Source organism: Chelonoidis abingdonii, chromosome 13, assembly GCF_003597395.2.
Source record: "Chelonoidis abingdonii isolate Lonesome George chromosome 13, CheloAbing_2.0, whole genome shotgun sequence".
NCBI classification, from domain to species: Eukaryota; Metazoa; Chordata; order Testudines; family Testudinidae; genus Chelonoidis; species Chelonoidis abingdonii.
This window is the reverse complement of record NC_133781.1, coordinates 16,805,415-16,821,237: the sequence shown is the minus strand read 5'-3', so window position 1 is coordinate 16,821,237 and position 15,823 is coordinate 16,805,415. Positions and strand designations below refer to the sequence as shown.

The window sequence follows — 15,823 nt, the reverse complement described above, 5'->3', positions numbered from 1 at the left end:
GGGGAAATTTCATTTCCAACAGAATGTCCATGAAAAGTTTTTCAACAGAAAATCCCCATGTTTCCATCCCATCTTCCTTTCCAAAACTCATTGTCACCTTTTTTTATTTTTTTTAAATGGACATTTGCTTAGAAGTTTGTGAGCAGCTGAAACCGGCAGCTCCTGCCCGGTGTAAGGGGTGCGGCAGCCTGGGGTCTGATTCTGAGAAACCAAAGGACTGATTCCTCTGAGTGCACCTGGCCTTAGTTGCACTGCAGCAGCGTCTGGGAGGCCTAATCTAGGATCAGGGCTCACTGTGCTACGCGTTGTACAAAACCCAGAACCAAAAGCTGGTCCCTGCCCCAAAGCCCTTACAATCCAAGTATAGGACAAGAGACAACAGATGGACACAGATAGCCTGGGACATACAAGTGACCAGTGAGACAGAACTGCTCCGCGTGATGGGGAGCGATAACAGTGCCACTAGCAGTCTAACCACCGTCAGGGGTTTTTTTGGTAAGTTCCAAGGCAAAGGAGAGTTTGAAGGAAGGATTTGCAGGAGCATAGGTGCCAACTCCATGGGTGCACCAGGGCTGGAGCACCCAAGGGGAAAAATTAGTGGGTGTTCTGCACCCACCGGCAGCCAAGCTCCCCCCCACCTCTCTCCCCATATATGATGTGTCCCCACTCCTCTGCCTACCTCCCAGCACTTCCCCTGCCCCCCGTCCTGCCACTGCCAAACAGCTGTTTAGCAGCATAGCAAGCTCGGGGGGGGGGGGGGGGGGCAAAGGTGGCATGCTCAGGGGAGGAGGCGGGGAAGAGGCGGGGATTTGGGGAAAGAATCAGAATAGGCGCAGAGAGGGGGCGGAATTGGGGTGGGGACTTTGGGGAAGGGGTTGGGATGGGGGCAGGGACTCATGGAAGGGGTGGAGTTGGGGCAGGGCCAGGGGCAGAGGGTGGTCGAGCACCCACCGGTGGGAGCAGCAGTCGGCACCTACGTGCAGAAGGATCACGAGGTAGCTTTGGAGAGGTTTATGGGGAGCATGGGGAAAAGCACAAAGGTGCGTGTTTGAAAATTAAACAAGTGGCTGATGGAGGCAGACGTCCTTGGGTCTCGGCTCGATGGGCAAATGGGAGATGAGAGGTAGGGTGGGGACAGGCTGAAGGGCCTTGGAAAGTGAAGACAGGCAGCTTGTGTGTGATGCGATAGAGACGGGGGAGCCGTTGGAGAGATTCAAAGGGAGGCCAAGGGCTGAACGGCCTGGAAGCTGAGCTATCACTGCACACCTAGAGTCAGCCCTGGGGAATGCTGGGGGGTGTAGGCAGCACATCTTGGATGGGAGATGCCCCCGGTGGAGCTCTGCGCTGTGGCTGAATGATCTCACCCCACCCACATTGTCACTTTCTCCCCAGAAGTTGGTTCACTTTAGAAGCCTGGGAGTTGTGAAGTTCCCAATAGCTCTGCGCTCGCTGTGGCAGGCTGGGCCGGGCCTGGGGCGAGTAACCATCAGTATCCGGCCGGTGCTTCCCGCTGGCTTGGGCAGGCCCAGCTGCATTCCCAAGCACTGCAGAGATGGAGCTATGCCCCCATGTCAGCAAGGGGGCTGGCCCAGCACAGCGGCCTCCGCAGCCTGAGCCCTGCTGCAATCTTTCTCCCAGCCCAGTAAAATCCCATTGTACACACACACGCTAACCCATGCGCCCCTGTACCCAGGCTCTCCACCCCCATCCTCTCACACTACCCCTGCTTACCCCCCAGACTCACCCAAACACACCCAGCCATATACACTACAGGGGCACAGCCCACTTGTGTAGTGGGGAAGGGGCCTAGGAAGTAAACACTACGTCTTGAATAGTCCCTTAGCGAGTAGTTTTGGCCCACGTCAATGTGTGTCCAAGTGAGCTAAACAAGCTTCTGGTCCAACCTCGGGGTGAGGGGGGCTGAAGCCCCCTAAGTGCCTAGTGGTTTATGCCCATGCTCACCTCTGCTCAGTCACACTCCATACACTCTACTCCATTACATGCCCTGAACCCCCGACATCTACCCCCCAGCACGACAACCCCCACTCCTTACCTTCCCACGCCCGCCCCAGCCTACATACCAAAACACACACCCCCGTTCTTGTGGCAACATCTAGCACTGAGCACATAGCTGGAAGCTTTGTCGTGGGAGGACGAGGAGCCCTATTGCCAGTCAACAAATTGTTCCTGTAAAGGGCCTGCCCTAAGCTCCTCTTCTCACCTTTCAGTCAGCAACAAGTCAGCGCTTTGGGGCTGGGAACAGACTCTGTCTAATGCGGTTCTGCAGCAGCAGTGGGAGGGGAGCCTGTCCTAAGCCTCGGTGCTGCAAGGATCGCACCCAGAACTCCTCTGGGTTGGGCAGGATTAGCACAGTGCGAGAGAAACCAGGGCCCTGCTCGGAGGCGGTTTTCCTTCCATCCTTTCTCCTGCTGCCAATCACATGGAGACACAGGGGATGGAACAGTGGGACTGGACCAGGCTTAGTAGATTGATGTAGGAGCCCCAGCGAAGGATCAGGGCTAGCTGTACAGCCAGGTAACAGACAGTCCCTGCCAACAGAGTTCACAATGAAGGTGGGGGGGCGGGGAAGATGCCAGAGGGAGTGGATCTACCTGAGCCTCTTGACCTATTGTTATTATCCCCAAATGTTGGAGGAGGTTGACAGTACATTCAGATTTAAACTTTGCACGCACACACACACGTATAACAGCCCACCACTGAAATGCAGCCACCGACAGGGTGGAAGGCAGCTGCAGGTTCACATGGTGGTTTAGAGCAAACAGTACCAAGAACCCTAATTCTGTTCGCTGAAGCTGCAGGGGGGATTTAGGGTGATAGAATGTAATCACCCCAATTTGCCTTTGACCAGGACACTGGGGTTATCGGCCTTCTTCTTAGGGAAAGCAGAATGGGTCCCAGATGGGCCGAGTTGGGTTTGATGTCCCATCTGAAGACAGTACGTTGTAGCCATTGAAGAAGGGAAGCATTTTGTCGCTGCCTATCTCCATTCCGCTGCCGAGTCTTCACCTAAAGAAGGTGGCAAAAACCACACCCCCTCCTGGTGTTACCCCGATGGCTGTGGTTGCCCTGTGGATGCCTTTCCAATGGTAACAGGGTGTTCCCAGCTTGAGTGTTGCAATAGCCTCAGCACGCTCCAGAGCTCTTTTGAAATGAAGCAGGGAGGAGGCAATTTGTGGCAAAGGGAGCTTGGAAAGGCAAATGAGGGTGAGAGGAAGAAGATGCAGTGACACCAGAGCAAGGGAAACTAGCAATCCAACCTTGTGCCCGCTCCAGAACAGAGTAGGGGTTTAGTTTCTTTTTCTGAAGACAGGAAACCATGTTGCAACAAGGCGGCTGACTCTTTGGGCTGTTAGTTACTGTTGTATTGGCTGCCACAACCCAGGATTTTTGGTCAGAAGCAAAGAAAGATAAGTCTCATCTTCCGTTCCAACCTAGCAAAGCTTCGGCTTTCAGCGAGGGGGCGGGAGAGGGGGCAGGGGGGAAGCAGCATAGGATGTTTTGTAAGAGGCAAAGATGAAAGAAAGTTGACAAATCAGAATTGCACCAGCCTTTGGGGTAAGTGATAAACTTCAGGACAATTCACTTGCTCAGGGAGAAGCTACCAAAAGTTTACAGTCTCTTTAAAACAGGTTCTCGCCATGCTGCGAAGTAGGGCCCAACAACTTCCCAAAAAACTCAGCTGAAACCCTCATCTTTTTACCTGGATTCAGGCTGAAACAGTGTGAAACCAGCTTTATTCTAGACCTATGCCCAGCAGCTCCCAACAGCCAGCCACGTGCTCAATACTCAGTAACTACCAGCAGTTTAGATAGGGATAGCAAAGCTGCGAGGACGGTCAGTGATGGTCTCCTGCTGTTTCAGCACCTCCTGCTGGAATTTACACATGTGCAGGCTGCAGCCTGGGTTCCTGGCGCAGTTGATTTCCGTTGATGCTTCTCAAGGAGGAGCTTTGCCACTGTACGTAGCGCACAGAGTTGAGTTGGCGGTACATTTATTGCAAGTTGATGGCATTTTCTTTCCGTGGGGCAGTGCCCCACCAGCAGAGGCATCAAGGCCTGGCCTCACGGAGCACTCTGCCCAGTTTACCCAGCCTTAGGACACACCAGTGAAGCTTTGTGGGTAGCTGGTCCCAGTTTTGGCTCTGTAATGAAACAAGAAACCAGGTGAGTGGCACCTGGGTTTAGGCTCCATTTAACATTTCTGCCCCGATTCATTGCTAATGCTTTGGAGTTGTTCCTTATAACTGGACTTCACGGCTGCACGCTGGGCCTGCTAGGACTGGTCTGGATGGGTGAGCTGTGGAACTGCAGTGCTGATTAAGTTGGCAAACAGCTGGGTCAAAAATCTCACCTGGTCTCAGTAGCAGTTGTTTCAGCAGGGAATTATCCACCTCAACCAGTTCCAGCAAACAAAATAGCAAAACCACTGAAAAAAATTAGAGAAAAATGTGCATTTCCATAAAGTGCAGGGCATCTCCAGTGCTAGTGGTTTGAAAATTAACTTTTCAGAGCAGCTTCTGGAATGGCAAAATATCCCCAAGTTTCTGCAGTATTTCAGCACTAGCCAGGACGACACACGCACACCTGTTGCCTTTTAAAGCATCACATCAAAGCAGCTGCTTTGAATTGCTTTAACCCTAGGACAGGATTATTAGAAGGGGCAGTAAAGAAGCCAGGCAGCGCCCTGGGGCTCCCATGGGAAAGTGGTGCCGTCCCATTCACTCTGCCATGTAACTCTCTCTGCTGGAGCACCCTTTCCCAGCCCTTGCTCTGAGCACCAGCTCTGGGACTTGAGGCTCTCATGACCTGTCCTCCAGGCTCTCACTTCTTACCTCTCGGAGCCTTGCTGCCGAATCCTGCTGTAGCAGTGCTGCCCGTCTCTTAGGCAAGTTGGGTGTGCTCTAGCCCAGTGGCAAGACTGGGCTTTAGAGTAGGAATGGCTGAATGTGAAGAGGCAGGCGTGGGCTGGGATTGCTCAACTAGGAGTCTGGCAAACTGGTGAAATTGCCTGTGGTCTGATGGAAAATTCCTGGGCACCTACAGCCAATATGTACAATAAGAGTTCCTTGAGGTCCCCTCCACATATTGATGCCAGGGATTCCTCAGCCAGCCCTGTTTAGCACCCCCACAAGTCCTCTCTTGCATAGCTCTGCTCAGAAGGGCTCACTCCCTCTTCCAATCCAAAACCTCCACAAAAACCGTTCAAGGAAGACAGCCTGGGATTCTGCAAGGAAGGCCTCAGGCAGTCAGCTGCACCTCTCCCAGTGAAGCTGTTGAAATCCAGGCCCATGTTCTTTCAAAGGTTTCGTGAAGGTTCTGGAACTTGGATTGCGCTTTCCATTCAGAGCCGACTAGGCTGTGTACCTTCCTTTTTCATCTGAAACTAGAACTCGCTCCCCTCGTCTCACCTCTGAGTGTGTTTACAGGAGCAAAACAAAATGCAACTGTAGCAAAAATCCAAGGGAAGCACAGAGATTTATTACTGCAATGTCCCATGGCTGACACCCATCCACCCTGGCATGTTACAGACAGGAGGGTCCCGATTCATCAACAGGATTACATTGATTTCAATGGTACTACAGTGGTATGAAAGGGAAGGATGCAGTAGTGAATCTGGGCATGTGTGAGTGTGAATCTGAACACTGCAGGGTGTGTGGGGAGGGCAATGTCTTTAGATATCCATCCTGCTTAAGAATTCTCTGGATATTTGTGCCTACAAACAAAAGCCTCTGCAAAGCAAATCTGAAATTTTCCTGTAAATGTGAACTGAGATCCAATGTCTCTCCCTTTGCTACGTATTATAATTTCTAAAGCATTTAACCCCGCCTTTCAAGCCCCAGCTTGCACATGTGCACACACAACTTTCTTCATGCAACCCCCCGACCCCTTTGTGTATTTCTTTGTGCATCAGCCCCCGTGCGACAGAGTCCAACAATAGCGACTGCATGTTCAAACCCCACTGAATACATGGAAAATGAAATTAGACAAAAATTCCACCACCTGAATGCAAGAGCACTAGTGCACAAAAAATGCACATGCAAGTGCGTGCGTGCAGAACTGGGAGCCAGCTTGAGGCCCTGCTGGTGTTCTGACTTCCAGTATTTGCTTTATGGGCGGTGTATTTTTTTTTGCAGGCAAAACATCTAGATTGATAATAAACAGCACATGGGGTCAGGTCAGGCCGAAGAGACGAGTCTGGAAAACCTTCCTGCCTTTGACTGCCGTTGGGGCCAGGTGCTCACACATTTGCAACTGACTAGTTTCATGGAATTGGACCATTGAGTTATAAAAAAAAGTGTGCACCACCCAGCTAAACAAAGCCACTGGCCCAGTCCTGATTCCAGAGCATCTGATGCCAAATTCTTCCTGATTTCAAAGGGACCAGCATTAGGTCCTGTGTATCTCTGGCTACAGATATCTGGAGAAGTAACTAATTGTCTGCCTGCTTGCAAGTCCCAGAGACTGACAGCCAGTCTAAGGCCTGGTCTACACCAAACATTTAGGTCAACCAAGCTACTTTGCTCACAGGTGTGAAAAATTCACACCCAGAAAGACACGGTTCAGCTGACCTGAGCCACGGTTTAGACACTGCCGGTCGCATCGACCAAGCTACTTGCCTGTTGGTGGGAGGGTGGATTAACTACAGATGAAAAAACCCTTCTGTCGATGAAGCAAGTGTCTACACTATGGTGCTGTGCCGCTCTAGCATCCGTAGCATAGACGAGCCCTCAGCGATCACTCTCACATTGGCTAAGACGCTTAATCCCATCACTGGAAGCAGCCAAGACAGGACGTACACAGTGGAAACTGTGGGTGCAGCCTGTTCGTGTTGCATTTTCTTTCAGATGAGAAATTTGCATCTTAGAGGCAGGGACTCAGCGTGAAGTGTGAATGAGTGAAACAAGGGAGCTGTACAGATCAGAGTGAATTAGAACACACCCACTTGAGCAGCACATTGCATCCGAAGTGTTCACGTCCTCCCCCTTCGCTCCAAGGACAATAAAACGATCCCAAGTTGTTTTGAACAAACATATGAGGAGCAGTTTACCACTGGCATAAGCAGGCACAGCTCACGGCAATGACTAGTTAGGCCCCATACAATGCTACTTAAGTAAACAAATCCACCGCTTCTGACGTGGTTAATGATGACTAAGGAGTCACGATCATTCCTTTGACAAGCCCGGGAAAGGCGAGTCAGGCAAACATTGCTTAAAACTGGTCTGTTTCAAAAGGTTTTCCCTCATCCTGGGCAATCATACGACGGAGGCGGGGGGGAATATTTTAATAGCCTGCTTCTATATGTCCAGAGTTGCTGGTTTCCAAAGGCCAGAGCCCATATTCAGTGGCTCTACCGTCAGTCGGGAGTGGCTGCACAGCAGGCTGTTTCCCATACCTGGGATGCAGCGAGGTGTTTGCCTCTTTTCAAGCTGGGGCCAAAACGGTGCTCTCGGATCCCCGCCGCCCATCACAGCTGTGCTGCAGTTCTGCTCTCAGACTCTCTCGCCTACGTCAGCGATGGCGCTGTGTGCACAGCCAGGGCACCAGCTGGGCAGAGCTGGGACGCACAGAACGAGCATTGGCATTCTCTCAGGAGTGAATCCTGCCCCTTCCGCAGCAGGCCTGGAGAGCCCTAGATACAGCGGGACTAGTGCAGTCCTGCAGCCTCTGAATGCTTGCGGAGGGGAGAGACAGGGTTTGGGAAGCTTGCAAAGACAGCAGCACAGTGAGGCCTGGGGACGGGGCACGAGCAGGCCAAGGGAGGACAGTGATGGTGGAGCCCTGCTTTCCAGAGATCCACCAGGGTGCTGGAGCAGAGAAGGCATGAAGAATTCCTCCTCCACATTCCAGCATTGGGGGTGGGGTATACACTGAGAACACAGGGCTGAGGGGTGTATCATTCTCTAAGGTTAATTTAATTTTAAACTTCAGGACCATGCAGGATGCTGTCATCTCCAAGTGACTGCAGGCTCCCAGCATACAGCCAGCCACACAGGTGCTTTCCGCAGGCCTTGGGCAGCCCATGGCATTTAAGCGCAGCAAGAAGCATTTGTAGTCGCCCACCATGCCCCACCTGTGTGGCCAGTGTGCAGTATATGGCATGTGGGTGCAGCACACATGGGCAGCCTGCCCACAGTGCATGGCATATGCTTGGCAGGAGCCAGGCAGCATCTCTGTGCTGCCAGCATGCACAGCAGGTGTCCAGCATGGGCTATTAATGAAAGGCAAAAACTCAGCAGACTATGGACAGCTTTTACCCTGGCATGGCTCTGGGTCAACCACACAGAACAGACAGCATGTCTACACTGGACTGTCGCACACTGGAGACCTACAACAAGCGTGCCATATATGGTGTTCACATGCAGTGGACATGTCACGTATGTGGGTCCAAAACTTGCCCAAGTTTAATCCACTTGGGCCTAGGCACCCTCAAAATAGAGCTCCTGTGGTGGGACCTAGTTGTAAGAGGTGCATAGGCTGTGTCCAAGCCCTCTGCACAGGGGTGAATCTTCCCCTGGTCCCTCCTCTCTAAGCTGGTCTCCACTACACACCATCACGTCCTTCACATTAAATCATTCAGCGCCCAGCCTGGTTCCCATCGAAGTCAAAGGGAGTTTTGCCATTGACTCTAATGGGAGCTGGAGCCAGCCCATACTATTCGCTTCATTCAAGTTTTCCCCTCACAGAAACACTGTTGCTTTCGGTGTGCACAGGCAAGAGCTTTCAGAATGCAGGGATAACGATCCTGAATTGTCCCTCCTCCCGGGAAGCGTCCACCATCATCGCAGGGGCAAACACTGCAGTGGCAGGATATTTACAGGTTAACAACTATGACAGAACAGGTAGAGGCAGGATGTTTATGAGACAAGTGTCAAGGGATGGACATTTAGCAACAGGGCAAGTGGCATTACAGCCTGTGCCATGTATTTACCAGGAGAGCGTCTTGGTTATTTGCAAGGTTGGTGGCAGGCAATGGGTCACATTACATAGCAAGCGTGTGATGATTTCTGATACCTGCATCAAGTCACAGATGCCATTGGCCAAGGGTAATGACAAAACAATGTTGGGACCACGCAAGGAAGTAGCTACAGGCCTTAATCAAGTAAACCCTATGTAATTACTAACCCAGTTAGGAGGACTTACACAATAATTGTGCCATGTGATCTGTCTAGTATTGGTTACACTGACAGTTCTCTCAACACAGCCTGTTGAAACCTGCTGTCCCTCACCCCAGTGGACACACAAAGGTGTGAGTGAGCAGAGGATTGAAATCAAGCTGCATCGTAGCGTTTTTACTGCTCAGCCCTCCCTTAACTACGAAACGCTACTTGCCGCCTGCACTCTGGACTTTGGTTTGCCTTCTTGTGCTAGGGCCGTCCGAAGCACCTCCAGCACTCTATGACAAGAACAAGAGTCCTCTCTTTCTCTCTCACTCTCAATCCTAGCTCCAGATGATGATCGAACCGGCACCGGCGCCATGGAGAGGATGAAAATGAAAAGCATGCAGCTAGGTTAAAGGCAGCAGGCACAAAGTGCATGAGACCGAATCAAGGAATGGGGACAATGGTGCCAGAATCTAGATGCAAGCCAGGAGGATTATAGGGTGGGGTTTTCCTGTCTGTTTTCTGTCTCCCCAACTTTGGGATTATTTGTAACCCTTCATACCATCCCCTTGCGTTTGTACAGCTCCACAGATCATGGAATCTCAAGCTGCTTTATGTGTGGATGAAGCAGGCCTCACAACAGGAACTTTTACAGATGGTGGAAATGAAGGCATACAGGGGCGGAGGAGTCCACCCAAGGTCACACAGTGAGTCAGTGGCAGAGCTAAGAACTGAACCTGGCTTTGACATTAAGTCTTGTGCCTTATCCACAGGCCACCTGTCCTCCTCAAATCACTCAGCACTATCATCTCCCTCCCTCCTCACTGACAAAAGAAAACAAAGGGCTGAGAAGTGTAGATGATATTAGATGGGGCTGGTGCCCTTTGCCTGATCCCCAATCTGAGGCCCAGGCATTCAGCGAAGCAAAGACCTGTGCGCGGGGGCCGGGGGGGGGGAAGAGCAGGTCTGATCAGAGAGGCCTTTGCGTGCACCGGATGAGGAAACGACAGCACAACAGATTCTTTTTGAATGACTTCTGGAGCACGAGCACTGCCCTGCTGTAGGAAAGGCAGCAGTCACCAAAAGTGTGTAGCCCACTGCTTAGAAATGATTGCTCTGACTCAGGCTATCTTGCCAACTCCAGTCTGAGCACAACTGCAAGAAGCCCATGCTGGATCAAGCACTGTGTGAAGGGATTGGGAGAGGGGAGGCTACCCTGGTGCTCAATCCCCTCCCTGCCTGCCCCACAAACCCTGATTTGACTTCTAGAGGGACCAGTCCTTACTGGTAATGGAGCTCAGGCTTTGCTCACATGAGGGCAGCACTAGTCATTTGCTAAGGGGCTTCCCAAGGGCCACCGCCAAAGTGCACAGAATAGAGCAGACTGTAGCCTACCCTCTCCTTCAGTACTAAGGTGCAGCCTATGAAGACTACAGCTCCCAGTATGCAGCACTCCAAGTAGCTACTGAGGGCCGGTAGTGAGCCACAGCTCTCCACCCAGGAGACAGTGGGTGGGCCGTGGGGGTAGGGTGACCAGACAGCAAGTGTGAAAAATTAGGACAGGGGATGGGGCTAATAGGAGCCTATATAAGAAAAAGACCCCAAAATCGGGACATCTGGTCACCCTACATGGGGGAGAACTTTGGGCTGCATTCTGCTCTGGTGCTTTTCGTTCAAACAAGTCACCAACAGTTTGGTTTCAAAGACTCCCCTTTGGCCATGAGGTGCGTCGGGCTCTGTGAGACACAGGACCCTGCAAGATCCCCAGGGTTGAAATGAGCCGGTGTCAAACTAGCTTAGGCAGAAGATCTGGTATTTGCAAAATCTACTCAGGCAAAGCTAGCAGCAGTGAGGGAAGGATTTGCAAAGGCCAGGGATGAATTGTTTTCACAACTGACTGTGCTGCCCACCTCCGCCTTTTCACAGTGCTGCTGCGTGGAACAGCCCTAGGTCCTGTTTGCCGCAGGGACCGCACAAAAAGCTCCCTGTTCCTATCGCTGCGACGCATGTACACAGCCTCCTCTCTGTTCTGCTCACTCTTTATTGCCTGGCTTCCGTCAGCGAGCGCTGCTTTCCTGCCATCGCAGTCACTGTAACGGAGCCGGCTGCTCAGCCGATCGCCGGCGCATGGAAAGGTCCAGCTGAAGCTCTAGGGTTTCTTTCTCCTGCATGGGAGAATCTTCTCTTCCCTCCTCAGGGGGAAGTGTTGAGGTTGATAGATGGGTCAGGTCCACCCGGGACAGTCGACCCTCTGATGACACGGGCCTGTTCTTTAGTGACCTAGCTGTACCTACAGGGAAACATTGCAGACGATTTAACTGACGGATTATCCAGCTGTCTGATTTTCTGCGCATCCTGGGCCATGTCTCTGTTTCGGCACTCATCACCCATTCATCCTGCCTTCCCCGTCCCTCACTTCCTGATCCTTCCCCATCCAGCTGCTTTTCCATCCATTATTACATCCAGCCACCCTCCATTTGCCTACCTTGCTTCTATCCTTCAACTATCAGTTGTTATGCCTCTGTCCACCCATTCGTCGACATGCTCTTCTACAAATCCATCCATCTCCCCTACCTTCCACCACATCCTCAGCCTGCTCCGGACAGCCACTCCATGTTTGTTTATTGAGACCCCGCTGAAGCGCAAATTAAGTGTGGGGCTTCAGTGAAGCAGAGAATTTGTCCCTCTGAGTGAAGTTCACCCCAATCCAATCTGTTATTTCACATATATATTGATGGATCTTTTCCTCCATCCTTGCTGCTTTCAATCCATTTCTCCAATCAAACTTTTTGCCTTCTTTCTTTCCATACCCAATTCTACCAAGCTAAACACATGCTCTTCCTGCTGAAGGCATGTCCATTGTCAAATGCTGTGTGTCTCTGTCGTAATGGTGGGAGGAGAATATTGCTCTCAGCTGTGCTGAGAGGTTCTGTGCTTTCCCGGCAAGCTTTTCACTCAGGACAGATTCTATTACAATTGTTCTAGCCGATCGTGTTTTAAATCACGGCTCAGATCACATGGTTCTGCAGCATCACGCAGCTCACCCATACCAACATGAACAGATGGATGGGCTGACACAGGGACTGCCAACAGATCTCAAATCCATCATCATCAGGGTGTTTTTATGAAGGACACCGCTGGGCACTAGTTTAGAAGAGTCTGCAATGTTGGTCGTTTTCCCCGCAGCACCAGTACAAAGCTTGGAATCAAGAACATGTCTTTCCTTCTTGCTTTGGGCCGCAGGCTGCCCTCAGCCACACAGCACTGACGGGACGGCAGGAAAGGTCCTGCATCTGGGCCGGGGAGCGCTGCTGCATCCCCCCACGGCCCATCTCTCTAGCTCCCATGTGTGGCCCTTTTCAGGGTGGATGGAACCAGAGAGCAGCTTCCCCTCCAGTCTGAGTGGATTGAATCAGCAGCATTTCCCCTTCTATGCAGCGAGTATCCCCACTGAGTGGGGTGCTGGAGCAACTGCCTGTGGGGAGGATGAGGAGCAGCGCCGGGCACTGGGGAGGTTCCCACCTGCAGATCTCAGCTGGGTGGGGCGGTGGGAGCTGAAACACCTGCCTGGGGCAGGGCAACCCAGCCACATCCCTGATGGAACGGCAGGGAGGAAGCTTTGCATGTGGCTGTTCCTCCTCCCTCCATGGGTTTTCCCCACGGATGGAGCAAGGGCCCCAGTGATTCCCCCCACCCCCAGTGTACCCCCCTGATTTGTTTACAGAGCCTGTCAGTGTCCCAGGGGTCCTTTTATTTCATTGTCAGCTTTTGTCATCGCCGAGGTTCTGGCAAACAGCCTCAGCCCTGTAATGGGAAGCAGGTTTGTTCTTTAACTCATGCCCCCTCTGCTGGCTGCCATTGCAGCAGCTGGGCACAAATACTCCTGTGCTAACCAGGGGCGTCTCTAGCCATTTCGCCGCCCCAAGCATGGTGGCATGCCGCGAGGGGTGCTCTGCCTGTCGCCGGTCCCGCGGCTCCAGTGGACCTCCCACAGACGTGCCTGCAGAGGGTCCGCTGGTCCCGCGGCTCCGGCGCACCTCTCGCAGGTGTGCCTGCAGATGCTTCACCGAAGTTGCAGGACCAGCGGACCCTCCACAGGCACGCCTGCGAGAGGTCCACCGGAGCCGCCTGCCACCCTCCCAGCGACCAGCAGAATGCCCCCTGCGGCATGCCGACCCAAGCACGCGCTTGGCATGCTGGGGCCTGGAGCCACCCCTGGTGCTAACCATGGTTAGTGGGGACTCCAGTGGGTCTCGTCCCTCGGGAGGAGGGAAGCATCCTTGAATCCTCCTCACCACAGCGCCTCCACAGAGCCTGGCATAACCTACCCCAGCTCCAGGTGAGGGGGAATCTCTGCTAGGAACACAGGGAACAAGACAGAGGATTCCGCTAGGAGCCTCTCAGTAGCACATGCTCATCAGACAGTAAATTCTCAGGGGGCTCCAACTCCCATCTAGACCCAAGTGAGGTACCTGAATTGCTGGGGGAAGACAGTTTGGCACTGTGCGGGCGTGCAGGGAGGCTGGCTGTGTCCATCAGGGCCGGCTGCCGTTGGGATGAAGACCGGGAGATCTTGGGTTTGGACTTCAAAGGACCTGGTGGGAAGCATATTGGTAAGTGGAGGCTTTCAACAGTTCTTGGAGCCACGTGGCGCCACAAGGTAATGGTGGCTCAGGTCCCACAGAGGATAGCCCATGGGAGAGCTGCGCAGATCTGAGATGGGTGTTAGCCTTAGACATTCTAGGCTACATGCATCCCTGAGGGAATCTCCTGGACCTGGACCTGGTGGAACTCCATTCAAGTCAGTGACCTGAGAATCTGCTGTGCAAGGACCTTTCACAGTGGAGTCTCTGTGGGACCCCATTGCGTGTGGCCACACAGCAGGAAGCCACCCAAAGAACAGGAAGCTGGGATAAGTGGAAAATAGCAGATCGCAGTGTACCTTGCAGAGAAGTGTATAGGAGAATTAACACAATGCCTCGTGGGGAACTGACTAGCACTCAGTGCTAGGGAGAAGCTACTTGAGAGGGGGCTGCATTCCCTGCTCACACGGAATCAGTGCTGCAGTACTGCTTGGTCCTGTTACAGTATCCTCTAGCCCAGGATCTCAAAGCTCTTTTCATACATGAATGTGTCAAGCCTCACACAATCCCCCTGCCTCCACCCCTCTAAGAAGCTTTATTAACCCCATTTTACAAATGAGGAAACTGAGGCAGCGAGCATGCAATTTCCCCAGCCCGTGGCAGAGGCAGGAAAAGACCCCAGGGTTCTTGCCCCTTCATTTCCTTGGAGAAAGGTTTGACCTGATGCATTTGCTGAGCCCCCTGGATGCTCTCCTTATTCCTGGGGACTAGCATGCAGATCTGAACATGCACACACTGTTCTGCCCTGTCAAAACTGCCGCCCGCCTCGGGCATGTTGTTATGTAACTGGCAAAGCCTACAGGAGAACAGATGAGCTACTGGGACTATAAGGGACGGACAAGTTCATTCAAGCTGCTGCTGTCACCTGGCAGTGATTCCAAGAGAGGAATGATGCACCCAAGTGCCAGACTGGATGCTTGACTGGTGACCCAGTTTTCTCCCATTTTTGATTGGCTCAGTTGCATGCTCTGATGTGGTGCCCTGGCTACTGGTGGGAATCCCCAGCACCCCATGAGCCCCATTGGCTGCTCTCTGACCCCTCCCCTCAAGTGTCCCATTGGCTGGTCCCCCTTACTCAATGGCAGGACACCACTGCCCTGCGCATTCTTGCATAGGCCGAAGTTTGGCCTATCGCTGCAGAATTTGGGAGCCATTCCCACGACAGCCAACAGGGGGCAATAGGGGCACATTCTTCACGTCTTGCCTCCAGCCTTGGTAGTTGTGTTTGTGTGGAGGGGGCAACATCTCAGTCATAGGCTAGAGGAACAGGAAGGGTTAATGCACCAGGACAAAGCATTCTGGTCCTCAGCGGTGCTCTCAAGGCGGCCAGTCTTGCCCTCTTCAATGAGGTATCCCAGAACACTGGGGGGACAGGCTCCCCTGTATCCCCGGTGACAATCCCTACTGCCTTCCAGCTAGCAGGCACAGAGCTACCTCACACTGTAGACACAGGGGACCGCTACAGCTTCCACGCCCCTATTGGACTCAGGATGGGAACTACCCAACTGTTAGGTCTGAGATGAGCACTGAAGCAGGCTTCGAGGGAGATCATACCTCCCATTTCCCAAGCTGCTGTTTTAAGGATATCGGATTTACAGGGGTTGGGGAGAGGGCCGGAGATCATGTGAGCAGCAGATTCCATCCAAGGAATCGAGATGAAGGACGATCCTGTGGTTTGGGTGCTAGCCTGGGACTCGGGACAAATCCCGCCACAGACTTTCTGTGTGACCTTGGGCAAGTCACTCTGCGTGCCTCAGTTCCCATCTGTATAATGGGGATAACAGCCCAGCCCTGCCTCCCAGCATGGTTGAGGCTAGAAATACATTAAAGATTGTCAGGTGCTCGGATACCGAGGTGCTGGGGGTCCATCATACAGTGGCTCTTTTCAGGGTGCCACGTGGACAGTGGATCCGTTTTGGAGGAACAGACAAAAGAGGGAACACGCTTCTCTGCTCTAAATCTCACATTTCTCAGTCTCTGTCTGGCCAGCATGATAAAGAAACAGTTGCATTCCATCAGCAGGCAGGAGGCAAACAAAGCCTCCCCAAAGAAAACATAC

The 15,823-nt window shown here is 52.6% G+C and overlaps 1 protein-coding gene across 2 annotated transcripts in view; it reads right to left on the bottom strand.

Annotated features, from left to right (window-relative positions):
* Positions 1 to 10,896: 10,896 nt before the first annotated feature.
* QRICH2 (glutamine rich 2) overlaps positions 10,897 to 15,823 on the bottom strand; it is a 57,655-nt gene continuing 52,728 nt past the window's right edge. For both annotated transcript variants that reach the window (XM_075071775.1, XM_075071774.1), the window contains 2 exons: positions 13,594 to 13,716; positions 10,897 to 11,411 (listed from right to left, as the gene is read on the bottom strand). In XM_075071775.1, coding sequence (XP_074927876.1) covers positions 11,209 to 11,411; positions 13,594 to 13,716 — 326 coding nt within the window. In that variant the 3' untranslated portion in view covers positions 10,897 to 11,208. The remainder of the gene's footprint in view (positions 11,412 to 13,593; positions 13,717 to 15,823) is intronic.